At 33.2% G+C, this 15073-nt stretch overlaps 1 protein-coding gene and 1 long non-coding RNA gene across 2 annotated transcripts; both read right to left on the reverse strand.

Moving 5' to 3' along the window:
* Positions 1–1605: 1605 nt before the first annotated feature.
* LOC145550383 (uncharacterized) lies at positions 1606–3460 on the reverse strand. Its single transcript, XM_081604364.1, has 4 exons — positions 3242–3460; positions 3024–3092; positions 2480–2626; positions 1606–1803 (listed from the first exon to the last, which is right to left on the reverse strand). The coding sequence occupies exons 1-4, from the start codon at positions 3449–3451 to the stop codon at positions 1606–1608; spliced, it is 624 nt and encodes a 207-aa protein (XP_081460490.1). The 5' UTR covers positions 3452–3460.
* Positions 3461–6036: 2576 nt separating this feature from the next.
* On the reverse strand, positions 6037–6865 carry LOC145550388 (uncharacterized). Its single transcript, XR_014086289.1, has 2 exons — positions 6610–6865; positions 6037–6517 (listed from the first exon to the last, which is right to left on the reverse strand). It is a non-coding gene; the product is annotated as an uncharacterized LOC145550388 (long non-coding RNA).
* Positions 6866–15073: the final 8208 nt, after the last annotated feature.

Here is a 15073-nt window from a genome sequence, read left to right on the forward strand (position 1 = left end):
AGTCATCTGCCATTATACTGTTGATAGTTGCTCTTAGTGATTTTTCTGAATAATATCTAAAATTAGCCCAATGTATTTGTAGTCAGGCAAAAACAATAAGTGCATAGTTTGCTTGAAAATGTACATTTGTATAGTTATTCAAGTTTTATTTCCTTTGACTTGGTTTTTAGACACTACTACAAAGGAAAGTGTTGTGGCAATAAAATACTGACTTCATTTAAACAACATGGGCAGAAATATTCAACTAAAATTACACAAAATTACAAAATAAAACAAAACATTTTAATGACGACATGAATGAAAAAATGGGAGAGCTGTACATTTTCCATTCCCTTAGAACTGAATGAGTTCCTGATGTTACTACAACTCAGAAGCAATCATTTAAAGAATAATTTAATATAATTTAAGACAAAGTTTTTTGTATAAATAATTAATGATGGTCTGAAGAGATAATGTTTTTTTGACAAGACTTTTATCCTACAGGTTCTGCATGTATAAACCTATAAACAAAATTATGCTAGTATATGAAGATTATGGCGGTTCCAGTAATAAGCTACCATGTCATAAAATACTTTTTTTTTTTTTACAGATTTTTAAGAATATTTACTACATTAATTACATAAATGTCAATGTAGTACTAAAGAAGTTAACAACCAATCTGCAATCACGCTAATGATTCCAAATGTGAAGGTTATAAATCAACAAATAGTAAATAAAATTATTTCAAGTCATTTAAAATAATCCGCTGAAGTAGATTTTTATGAGTCCCTTCAATGTCACTAAAGTAAGATTAGTGTGTATTGTGTGTGTGTGTGTGTGTTCCTGCAGTACCACAACCCACCAATAGAGGCCGATACTGAGTGACTACCTTATACACACTTATACACAAACTGTTGGTTTTTGTGAATTATGAGGACTAGTCTGAAAATTTGACAGAGCATCCTCCTGACCTTCTTTTCATTGAATTCAATGCAAACGGTGTGGGGACTAGGTTTTTGGTCCCCACAAAAAATTTGGTACCCACACCGTGAGTGTGCTGTCTTGCTTTGGTCCCCTCTATGTAGCAAAGACAAACACACACACACACACACACACACACACACACACACACACACACACACACACATACCTGAATAACCTGAAAAAAAGTCAAAAGTGAAGTTTAATTCATTTTACCCCCTCTAGCGCCGGAAGAGTTGAGAATATTTAAAACAGGCAGAAAACGTTGTGAATTAATGCATGGAAAAGGGATATGATTGTATAAGTTAAATTTCATCATACTACTTTTCAGACTCACAATCACTGAATATGTGAAGGATTTCCACTTGTATATATATATGGTGTAAATGTCATGACCAAAGTTTATGTTATATGAAGAAAGTGTCATTCAATAGTAATCACCAATTTAATTTGAACAGATTAACTGATTATTTTATGAACTATAACAAAGCAAGCAAAAAATTCTAAAAGACCTGAAATTTCAAGAGTGAAACACAACAAATACCTTTAAAAAGCATAAACAGAGATTAGTCAACAATTTTAATAGTGAAAAAAAGTTGAAAAACTGAACTGAAAACATTTATTTAAATTGCAATTATTTTTTGATTATTTTTTTATCTCATTTCCGTGAACCTCAATATCCACAACGAGGCTCCCGTCTTCCAGCATTTCATCAAAAGGACTCCACAAATCTGCAGCAATCCGATAGACTTCATCACTGTCCAGGAGGACATGTTTTTCGTTTTCGTCTTCAGTGTCCATGACACCAATGACGACAGCCGCTTTTTTGTCTTCCATTTTTTCCTGTTAATACAGTACAAAATATAGTATTTTATATTAGAAATATAATCAGGTATGTCAATTTTCATGTTATCATCTAAAAATGAGAACAAAAAAGGAAAACCAACACCAAGGTTAAATGTCAAATAACAGTAGCAACTTGTTTGATCTTTTGCTACATATGCTATTTCCTTCAGGTTTATGTTTTTTTAAGTCCAAGATCATTTGTTTTGTGCATTTCAGCAATCAGCAAGTTCAAAGTTATTCATATAATAAAATATCATACAGTCAGCAACTGTAAATGAAGCAACAACAACAAGCATGACATTTGGTCACACACCATCATCAAAAACATTAACATTGTGGATGTTGGTTCCAGATTTGTGGTGCATTTATGTTAATTGTTGTTTCTCCTTTATTTAAGTCTTCTTTTGGCAAAGCATAATAGACTTGAGTCAGAAAATATTGAATGGTTTCCAGGATATCAAAATATGTAATAAGCCATTCCATAATTGTGAAGTTGACAAAAAATTACAAGGTTAGCTCTGAGCAGTGGCACTTTTCACACTTTGTGTATATCTCCAAAGTTTAGCAAATAATTTTAATTAGAATGCCTCAATTTTAAAATATATGCACATTTTGCTTTAAATGTCTAAATCTACTTAAAATTAATTTACTTCTTCAGGAATTGACAACATACCTGAATTGTTGTAAAGGTTGTGCTTTGCAGCTGTAATCCATAGCCAGAATCCTGGCACCGAACATGTGTAATTTTGACCTGTTGGCCAATTGCCAGTTCCACCAGGGTTGCTTCCCTCCAAAGGGAGACGGGCATTGTGCAGCTGCCCTGTAATTAAAAGAATTATTGACAAAAAAATTAGAGATTTATCCAAGAGTTCTCAAAAAGTCAACAAACAAACAAAACCCACCAATCTACCATTTCTGACCAGACGCTGCAAAATTAACATGCAAGCTGGTTCATGACACAAAAGCTGGTTTTATGTCATGAACTTGACACACACACGCACACACACACACACACACACACGCACACACACACACACACACACACGCACACACACACACACACACGCACACACACACACACACACACACACACACACACACACACACACACACACCCCATTTCCTTAGGCACTTACCTTTTTTTATCCAAATATTATTTGTTTTAAAAATAAATGACAACTGCAGCTTTGAACAAGTCTTAAAACAAGTTATTATACCTCTTTCAGCCGCACTGTCCGGATTGGCACCATCATTTTTCCCGACATCACAAGCCTGACCGCAGCAAACTGAGAAGTACAAAGAAAAGTACTTTTAGAGTTCGCATATTGTTCTGTAATGGGGCCTTTCATGTTATCTTCTACCCAGTTGAGATTTACAGTTAGCAAATTAAGTCCTCTCTTATGGAAAAAATTAAGAAATATAAGAAAAATCCTACCTCCACAATTTCCCCTTGCACCGTCATCAGTCCTTTTGACTCTGCTGCCTTCTCCAGATGGGCCATTGGTGCTGCTGGGTTTAAAATGGCCTCTGCTTTCTGTAAAAGCTCTGGAGTGATGTTCACCTTCGGCCCTTTATAAAATTGCGTGGCGGGAGTGACGTTAATGATAAGGGGCGGCTCCGAGCCCCTGAGAGCGTAGCTCCTCATCACATAAGATTGGCCCTCACAAAGGTTTTTGAATTTTTTTCAAATATAATTATTTTCCAATCGTTTGCCCATCTGTGACAGTTAGAATTTGATTTTTCTTTTTCTGTAATACCTTTGCTTTACCCTCCTTTACTGCCCAGCTAATTACTTTTCTTCCTCTCTTATCTTTATAACTGCGATGTTTACTGGTGGTGGCCTGTAGATCGGCGATTGTGCGCGGTTTATTATGGTAGATAGAGCCATCCTAGGGGGAAGTGAAGGACAGAAACAAAATGTCAGTATTACAAACCCCATCAAGAGTCAACAGTGTCACCTCCTCAGCCCCACGCTTTAATGGGGCAAAGGACACATATTAAAGCGAAGAAGCTGTTTACCACCCAATAAACAGCAGTTTCAACTGAACAGGCAAATGGTTAAAGAGCTGTTCAACACTTTACAGCAGATAAACACCTGATAAACGGTTTAGCCGTTGAACCAAAATCCTGCATTCAATATTCTGTATTCAACGGCTGAACCGTTTGTTCCAAAGAAGTCACAGTTAGGCTTCACCTAACTGTTAATAAACGGACATTCAGTTTTAACTGTTAGGTAGTTTAACCTCCGCCCAACGGCAGTTTTAACGGCAAGTTAAAACTGGTGGTGGCGCCACCGGTTTTAACTATAGAAGTTAGTTATTAGATTTATTATTATTATTATTTATTATTTAATGCTTTTATCTAGGACCACCGACTTAACAACGCCTTTTAAATCTCACCTGGGGGCCGATAGAACTAAACATTAAAGGCTGGTTGCTACAACTCAACGGGCTGGCCCGCTTAACTATCCACCCGTTGGACCGAGGTGGGCGGCTCCCGATTACACGTCATGAAACAATTGTCAATAAATAAAGTTGTAACATTTTACTTCCGATTCAATGTTATTACATTTACCTGTAGCTCGAAACATATGAACATAGCAAATAACCCAGAAATTAAGAATTTAGACAAAACTTACTTTTGTCGTCTTCTGGAAATGCTGAAAATGACCAACGGCGATTTGGATGGAACGTATTTATAGCCTACATGCAGCGCTCACGAGCGTCTTCACATCCAATCAAATAAGGAATGCAGCCTTTACAGTCAGTAGCCAGATTCGACTTACAGTCGTGATTAATTAATTTTTTTACTTTCACAAGGAGGAATCACAAGGAGGAAGTATAAATCGTTAATCGCTCCAGAAAATATTTGTGTGTGTGTGTGTGTATATATATATATATATATATATATATATATATATATATATATATATATATATATATATATATATATATATATATATATATATATATATATATATATATATATATTCTTTTATTGTCATCATTTATTCACGTTGTTTCCGTATATCAACTGCAACTGCAGTCATCCCTCTATAATGTCCACCGGACTCTCGGTTGCTGTCAGCTGTTCGTTGTTTGGGATTCCCTTAATTTTTTTATGACTCAGTGATTTCTGATTGGCTGCCTGCAACAGTCACACCCCGCACATCGAACCGGGCCCGTCAGCAATTGCGGGCATTTTATTAGAAATTCTGCGCCCAGTCATTCCACATCTCTGCTGAAAGGTCCTTTTTTCTTCTTCTTTTCTTCCCCGCACTTCCAATATCTATGCCTTCGGTACACTTCCTTTCAGTAGTCACAACTGTTTAATCCAATTTTTAGCAGGTCATAATCAGTTTTTCCGAGCCCCATTTAAACGCAACACGAACGCTAAAACGATCCTGTAATTCCAAGCAGGAAATTACAGGATCGTATTCATGCTTTACTGTGGCTTTGTTCAAAGTTCAAAATGTATTAGATGTAAGTCTTACTAAATAGCACTGCTTGTTCAACACTGTCATGAACAGCGCTCTGTGACTGTGATGAGTGACTGCTCTCACTATTGTCGCTGACGAGATTTAGGGCGGCCATCTTGGAGCGGTCCACCCACTCAGCGTTATGTGTTAGCAGTCACGATGACGTATCAACCTATTTATTCGATCATAACACGCTTTTTTGTTACTGGAGACCATATTCAAGCATCTATCAAAGCTATATAAACAATTGTATTTTTTAAGTATGTTTTTAATACATGGTTCAGCATATTTAAACTGTCAGTTCATTATTATGAATCTAATTATGTCAAAGTGGGAAGTGTTAAACTATAAATACACTTTAAGTGGTGTTTTAGAAAAATAGTCATTCCACTAATTTTATACTAATTAACAGAAGCCAAAATTTGTACAAAACCTGAACTCTTTAAAAATGTTGAATAGTGAAATGTAACAAGAAGCATAAATTAGCAGGAGCTGAAATTATCACAGAAACTCAAATTAAAAATGTAGCCCTAGCGGAAATTCAACCTGTAAGACTCTTCCGGCATCACTTATCACCACGGCTTCATCCCAACCAATCAGGACGCACCACCTCTCTACCTCCATCCAATCACCTGGCAAGAGATCCTTCAAAAGGCGAAGCAACCACAGATCCACCCGCTTCAGCCCTGCTTCAACCCACCTCATCCCCGTTTCCACCACCAGCCACCCAGATGCCTCCAGGTCCCCTCAAGACTCCTCTCTCCAAGCTCCGCTCCACCACCAGTGACTGGGTCCGGGGGAAGACCTCTGAGCTTCGTTCGAGCCGATCATTCAAGCTCGCTGCAATTCTCGGCTCGCAGGTCTTCCGCCGGTGTCCGAGCGCCAAATTCTCGGTCCAATAAAATTGTCTAACTGCTGTTTCTCTCTCTGTGTGAGTCTCTACAGATTGCATTCTACTTTCACAATGAGAAAGTAATTGATATTATCTGTAAATATTTTTGGAACACATAAATCAAGGGAATGTTTGAAATTGTTCAAATTGACGGCAATAAACAAATCGACATCAATAAGCTTATGACAAAAGTTTATATTCTTTTATTGTCATCATTTATTCACGTTGTTTCCACACATCAACTGCAGTCTTCCCTCTATATTGTCCACCGGACTCCTGCCAGATGTTCTTTGTTTGGGATTCTTTTCCGTGCTTATGACTCCCGTTTTCTTATTGGCTGCCTGCAACAGACAGGAATAGGCAACAATCATTTATTGAGAGGGATTTATTTGTGGTAAAATTATTGTTTGATACTTTCCATGATTTCTTTTACATTCATTCTTATATCTGCTCTGATGCTTCTCTTCTCCACATCAACATCCAGAGGCTGCCAGAGAGCAGGAGAAATGTTAATGGTTTTGATACATTCAAGAAGAATCTCTCGCTTGTTTGGTTTGTCAGTCTCCATTTCGACAGTAATCACATATTTTTTATCATATATATCCACCTTATTCCTAACCCCCATGAAGCTTTGTATAATTTATGGGCACAACGTTTACTGCAAACCGGAACTACCACTTGTTTGGTTAGCAACTAGCTATTTTCAGACCATTTAGGCAATGAAATATATATATATATATATATATATATATATATATATATATATATATATATATATATATATATATATATATATATATATATAAATAAATATATATATATATATATATATATATATAATATATATTATATATATATATATATATATATATATATATATATATATATATATATATATATATATATATATATATATATTAGTCACACTCAGAGAAGGTATACCATAATTCAGCTGAAGAAGCAAAAGTTTGTGTGCAACGATAATTATTTGAAAAAGTAAAAAAAGTGAAACAGAACTTGAGACAGAGCGTAATTGGCACAAAAGGAAATTAGTGCAAACCCAGAAATAGTTGAAACAATTGAGTAGTAAAACAGCAAATAGATTAAATTAGGGGAAGCACAAAACCCAGAAATATTTGCAGGAGTAAAACAGAGCAAAACAAAAAGATAAAGGGTCTAAAGAAGCAGAACATGTTGATATATGAATTGCTGAAATTGATTAAACATTGCAGAAGAGCTTAGAAGATAGTAATACATGTAGAGTAGAAGACATACAGAAAAGTAGACAAGCAAAATGCATAGAAACATAGAAATAGTTGAAACGATTGAATAGTGAATATACTATATTAATAATATAATAGTGAATTAATAGTGAATTATACTGTATAAATTATATAATATATAAATTATAGCAGAATTCAGCAGAAGAAGCAGGAGTTTGTGTGCAACCTGAATTATTTGGAAAAAGTCAAAAAGGGAAACAGAGTTTAAGAAAGAGCATAATTGAAACAACAGGAAATAAGTGCAAATCCCAGGAATAGTTGAAACAATTGAATAGTGAAACAGTAATAAGTATAAAAAATTAGTGGAAACAGTAAACCAGAAATATTTGAAGGAGTAAAACAGATTAAAAGCAAAAAGGATAAGAAGAAGCAGAAATGTTTGATATATGAATTTATAAAATTGATTAAAGATAGTAGAAGATCTTAAAAGATAGTAAAACCAGTAGAACCAGAAGGCAAACAGAAAAGTAGACAAGCAGAATGCATAGACACAGATAAAAACAGAGCACAAGAAGAAAATACATTGAAAGAATAGGAGAAAGTGTGACAAGGTTGTACTCCAGAGGAGTTTAACAGAAAACAGTAAAACCTGTTGCAATGATGGTAATAATTCCATAAAGTAGACACTAGTGGCTACATTTTAATGCATAAAATATTTCTCTACAGTGAAAAATGTATGAACAGCATAATTTTGTTTATAAAAGAGCAGAAAAAGTTCAAAAACGGCAGTTACTAGAGTGTACACTCAAGTAACTGAAATCAGTTACAGAGTTCCACCATAGGAAATAATGGGGCAAAAGATTTGCACAAAAGGGCAATTATTTCAAAAAGTGCAATAGTGAAGGTTACCAAAAGTCATAGCACCATTCTCCTGAAGGAGCTGAACGTTTTGATATATAAATTAGTACAATTAGTGAAAGATAGTGAGAGTAGTTAAACCATGAAAAACGTACGGAAGACAGAATAATAATAATAACTAGAAAAATAGCTGTTCCTAGCGAAACAGCCGTGAGAATGCATATTTGCAGAATGACTGCTGCAGAAATGCAAGAAATGTGAAGAAAAGCTTAAGAAGTGGAAGAAAGTAGAAGAAATTGAAATAGTTGAAACAGTTGAACAGTGAAACGTAGCAAACTGCAGAAATTATCTGAAGTTGAAATTAGTACACAACCAGAAATATTTGAAGAAGTGAAACTTAACATAAAGAGCCAAATAAGCATATTTGCAGAATGATTGATGGAGAAATATTAGAAACTTTAGAAGAAAGAGTAAGATATTGGAAAAAAGCATAAGAGAGCTAGTCATACATTGTAGAAATCCATTGCCAAGTCGTGAAACTTAGCAAAAGTGTTGAAGAATTCAGCTGAAGAAGCAGAAGTTTGTGTGCAACATGAATTATTTGAAAAAGTCAAAAAGTGAAACAGAGCGTAAGAAAGAGCACATTTAGCACACGAGGAAATTAGTGCAAACCCAGAAATAGTTGAAACAATTGAACAGTGAAACAGCAATAAGCATAAAAAATTAGTGGAAACAGTAAACCAGAAATATTTGAAGGAGTAAAACAGCAAAACCAAAAGCAAAAAGGGTTAGAAGAAGCAGAAATGTTTGATATATGAATTTATAAAATTGATTAAAGATTGTAGAAGATCTTAGAAGATAGTAAAACCAGTAGAACCAGAAGGCAAAAAGATAAGTAGACAAGCAAAATGCATAGAAACATGGAAATAGTTGAAACAATTGAATAGTGAATATACTATATTAATAGTATAATAGTGAATTAATAGTGAATTATATTGTATAAATTATATAATATATAAATTATAGCAGAATTCAGCAGAAGAAGCAGAAGTTTGTGGGAAACCTGAATTATTTGAAAAAGTCAAAAAGTGAAACAGAGTTTAAGAAAGAGCATAATTGAAACAAAAGGAAATTAGTGCAAATCCAGAAATAGTTGAAACAATTGAATAGTGAAACAGCAATAAGCATAGAAAATTAGTGGAAACAGTAAACCAGAAATATTTGAAGGGGTAAGAAGTAGAAGAAAGCAGAAGAAAGCGGAAGAAATAGAAATAGTTGAAACTATTGAATAGTGAATATACTATATTAATTTATTTAATAGTGAATTAATAGTGAATTATACTGTATAAATTATATAAATTATATAATATATTAATTATAGCAGAATTCAGCAGTAGCAGGAGGTTGTGTGCAACCTGAATTATTTGAAAAAGTCAAAAAGTGAAACAGAGTTTAAGAAAGAGCATAATTGAAACAACAGGAAATTAGTGCAATCCCAGGAATAGTTGAAACAATTAAATAGTGAAACCGTAATAAGTATAAAAATTTAGTGAAAACAGTAAACCAGAAATATTTGAAGGAGTAAAACAGAGGAAAACCAAAAGCAAAAAGGTTCAGAAGAAGAAGAAATGTTTGATATATGAATTTATAAAATTGATTAAAGATAGTAGAAGATCTTAAAAGATAGTAAAACCAGTAGAACCAGAAGGCAAACAGAAAAGTAGACAAGCAGAATGCATAGACACAGATAAAAACAGAGCACAAGAAGAAAATACATTGAAAGAATAGGAGAAAGTGTGACAAGGTTGTACTCCAGAGGAGTTTAACAGAAAACAGTAAATCCTGTAACAATCATAGTAATAATTCCATAAAGTAGACACTAGTGGCTACATTTTAAAGCATAAAATATTTCTCTACAGTGAAATATGTATGAACAGCATAATTTTGTTTCTAAAAGAGCTGAAAAAGTACAAAAACGGCAGTTACTAGAGTGGCCACTCTAGTAACTGAAATCAGTTACAGAGTTCCACCATAGGAAATAATGGGGCAATAAATTTGCACAAAAGGGCAATTATTTCAAAAAGTATAATAGTGAAGTTTACCAAAAGATATAGCTCCATTCTCCTGAAGAAGCTGAACGTTTTGATATATAAATTAGTACAATTAGTGAAAGATAGTGAAAGTAGTTAAGCGACAAAAAACGTACGGAAGACAGAATAATAATAATAAAGAGAAACAGAAACACTATAAGTGAGAATGCATTGAATGCATTCTCACTGATAACTAGAAAAATAGCTGTTCCTAGCGAAACAGCCGTGAGAATGCATATTTGCAGAATGACTGCTGCAGAAATGCCAGAAAAAGTGCAGAAAAGCTTAAGAAGTAGAAGAAAGCAGAAGAAATTGAAATAGTTGAAACAGTTGAACAGTGAAATGTAGCAAACTGTGAAAATTAGCTGAAGCTGAAATTAGTACACCACCAGAAATATTTGAAGAAGTGAAACTTAACATAAGGGGCCAAATAAGCATATTTGCAGAATGATTGATGGAGAAATATAAGAAACTTGAGAACAAAGAGTAAGAAAAGCATAAGAAAGCTAGTCATACATTGTAGAAATCCTTTGCCAAATGGTGAAACTTAGCAAAAGTGTTGAAGAATTCAGCTGAAGAAGCAGAAGTTTGTGTGCAACATGAATAATTTGAAAAAGTCAAAAAGTGAAACAGAGCGTAAGAAAGAGCCCAATTAGCACACGAGGAAATTAGTGCAAAGCCAGAAATAGTTGAAACAATTGAATAGTGAAACATCAAAAAGCTTAAATTAGCGGAATCAGAAAAAACCAGAAATATTTGAAGGAGTAAAACAGAGCAAAACCAAAACCAATAAGGGTCAGAAGAAGCAGAAAAGTTTGATATATGAATTGATAAAATTGATAAAAGTTTGAGAAGACCTTTGCAGACAGTAAAACCAGTAGAACCAAAGGAATATACAGAAAAGTAGACAAGCAAAATGCATAGAAACATAGAAATAGTTGAAACAATTGAATAGTGAATATACTATATTAATAAGATAATAGTGAATTAATAGTGAATTATACTGTATAAATTATATAATATATAAATTATAGCAGAATTCAGCAGAAAAAGCAGGAGTTTGTGTGCAACCTGAATTATTTGAAAAAGTCAAAAAGTGAAACAGAGTTTAAGAAAGAGCATAATTGAAACAAAAGGAAATAAGTGCAATCCCAGAAATATTTGAAACAATTAAATAGTGAAACAGTAATAAGTATAAAAAATTAGTGGAAACAGTAAACCAGAAATATCTGAAAGAGTAAAAAAGAGCAAAAACTAAAGCAAAAAAGTCAGAAAAAGTAGAAATGTTTGATATATGAATTTATAAAATTGATTAAAAATTGTAGAAAATCTTCAAATATAGTAAAACCAGTAGAACCAGAAGGAAAACAGAAAAGTAGACAAGCAGAATGCATAGACACAGATAAAAACAGAGCACAAGAAGAAAATACATTGAAAGAATAGGAGAAAGTGTGACAAGGTTGTACTCCAGAGGAGTTTAACAGAAAACAGTAAAACCTGTAGCAAAGATAGTAATAAATCCATAAAGTAGACACGTGTGGCTACATTTTAATGCATAAAATATTTCTCTACAGTGAAATATGTATGAACAGCATAATTTTGTTTATAAAAGAGCAGAAAAAGTTCAAAAATGGCAGTTACTAGAGTGGACACTCTAGTAACTGAAATCAGTTACAGAGTTCCACCATAGGAAATAATGGGGCAATAAATTTGCACAAAAGGGCAATTATTTCAAAAAGTGCAATAGTGAAGTTTACCAAAAGTCATAGCACCATTCTCCTGAAGGAGCTGAACGTTTTGATATATAAATTAGTACAATTAGTGAAAGATAGTGAGAGTAGTTAAACCATGAAAAACGTACGGAAGACAGAATAATAATAATAATAATAATAATAATAATAAAGATAAAGAAAAACAGAATCACTATAAGTGAGAATGCATGGAATGCATTCTCACTGATAACTAGAAAAATAGCTGTTCCTAGCGAAACAGCCGTGAGAATGCATATTTGCAGAATGACTGCTGCAGAAATGCCAGAAAAAGTACAGAAAAGCTTAAGAAGTAGAAGAAAGCAGAAGAAATTGAAATAGTTGAAACAGTTGATCAGTGAAATGAAACAAACTGAAGAAATTAGCTGAAGCTGAAATTAGTACACCACCAGAAATATTTGAAGAAGTGAAACTTAACATCAAGAGCCAAATAAGCATATTTGCAGAATGATTGATGGAGAAATATAAGAAACTTGAGAACAAAGAGTAAGAAAAGCATAAGAAAGCTAGTCATACTTTGTNGAAATCCTTTGCCAAGTAGTGAAACTTGCAAAAGTGTTGAAGAATTCAGCTGAAGAAGCAGAAGTTTGTGTGCAACATGAATTATTTGAAAAAGTCAAAAAGTGAAACAGAGCGTAAGAAAGAGCACAATTAGCACACGAGGAAATTAGTGCAAACCCAGAAATAGTTGAAACAATTGAACAGTGAAACATCAAAAAGCTTAAATTAGCGGAATCAGAAAACCAGAAATATTTGAAGAAGTAAACAGAGCAAAACCAAAAGCAATAAGGGTCAGAAGAAGCAGAAAAGTTTGATATATGAATTGATAAAATTGATCAAAGTTTGCAGAAGACCTTAGCCGACAGTAAAACCAGTAGAACCAAAGGAATATCCAGAAAAGTAGACAAGCAAAATGCATAGACACATAGAAATAGTTGAAACAATTGAATAGTGAATATACTATATTAATAAGATAATAGTGAATTAATAGTAAATTACACTGTATGAATTATAAATTATATAATATATAATTTAGAGGAATTCAGCAGAAGAAGCAGGAGTTTGTGTGCAACCTGAATTATTTGAAAAAGTCAAAAGTGAAACAGAGTTTAAGAAAGAGCATAATTGAAACAACAGAAATTAGTGCAATCCCAGGAATAGTTGAAACAATTGAATAGTGAAACAGTAATAAGTATAAAAAATTAGTGGAAACAGTAAATCAGAAATATTTGAAGGAGTAAAACAGATTAAAAGCAAAAGGATAAGAAGAAGCAGAAATGTTTGATATATGAATTTATAAAATTGATTAAAGATAGTAGATCTTGAAAGATAGTAAAACGAGTAGAACCAGAAGGCAAACAGAAAAGTAGACAAGCAGAATGCATAGACAGATAAAAACAGAGCACAAAAAGAAAATACATTGAAAGAATAGGAGAAAGTGTGACAAGGTTGTACTCCAGAGGAGTTTAACAGAAAACAGTAAATCCTGTAACAATGATAGTAATAATTCCATAAAGTAGACACTAGTGGCTACATTTTAAAGCATAAAATATTCTCTACAGTGAAATATGTATGAACAGCATAATTTGTTTATAAAAGAGCAGAAAAAGTTCAAAAACGGCAGTTACTAGAGTGTACACTCAAGTAACTGAAATCAGTTACAGAGTTCCACCATAGGAAATAATGGGGCAAAAAATTTGCACAAAAGGGCAATTATTTCAAAAAGTGCAATAGTGAAGTTTACCAAAAGTCATAGCACCATTCTCCTGAAGGAGCTGAACGTTTTGATATATAAATTAGTACAATTAGTGAAAGATAGTGAGAGTAGTTAAACCAGGAAAAACGTACGGAAGCCAGAATAATAATAATAACTAGAAAAATAGCTGTTCCTAGCGAAACAGCCGTGAGAATGCATATTTGCAGAATGACTGCTGCAGAAATGCCAGAAAAAGTACAGAAAAGCTTAAGAAGTAGAAGAAAGCAGAAGAAATTGAAATAGTTGAAACAGTTGATCAGTGAAATGTAGCAAACTGAAGAAATTAGCTGAAGCTGAAATTAGTACACCACCAGAAATATTTGAAGAAGTGAAACTTAACATAAGGGGCCAAATAAGCATATTTGCAGAATGATTGATGGAGAAATATAAGAAACTTGAGAACAAAGAGTAAGAAAAGCATAAGAAAGCTAGTCATACATTGTAGAAATCCTTTGCCAACTGGTGAAACTTAGCAAAAGTGTTGCAGAATTCAGCTGAAGAAGCAGAAGTTTGTGTGCAACATGAATTATTTGAAAAAGTCAAAAAGTGAAACAGAGCGTAAGAAAGAGCACAATTAGCACACGAGGAAATTAGTGCAAACCCAGAAATAGTTGAAACAATTGAACAGTGAAACATCAAAATGCTTAAATTAGCGGAATAAGAAAAACCAGAAATATTTGAAGAAGTAAAACAGAGCAAACCAAAAGCAATAAGGGTCAGAAGAAGCAGTAAAGTTTGATATATGAATTGATAAAATTGATCAAAGTTTGCAGAAGACCTTATCCGACAGTAAAACCAGTAGAACCAAAGGAATATCCAGAAAAGTAGACAAGCAAAATGCATAGAAACATAGAAATAGTTGAAACAATTGAATAGTGAATATACTATATTAATAAGATAATAGTGAATTAATAGTAAATTATACTGTATAAATTATATAAATTATATAATATATAAATTTTAGAGGAATTCAGCAGAAGAAGCAGGAGTTTGTGTGCAACCTGAATTATTTGAAAAAGTAAAAAAGTGAAACAGAGTTTAAGAAAGAGCATAATTGAAACAACAGAAATTAGTGCAATCCCAGGAATAGTTGAAACAATTGAATAGTGAAACAGTAATAAGTATAAAAAATTAGTGGAAACAGTAAACCAGAAATATTTGAAGGAGTAAAACAGATTAAAAGCAAAAAGGATAAGAAGAA

Source organism: Poecilia reticulata, unplaced genomic scaffold (genome assembly GCF_904066995.2).
Source record: "Poecilia reticulata unplaced genomic scaffold, P_reticulata-male-v2 Scaffold_39, whole genome shotgun sequence".
Lineage (NCBI taxonomy): Eukaryota > Metazoa > Chordata > Actinopteri > Cyprinodontiformes > Poeciliidae > Poecilia > Poecilia reticulata.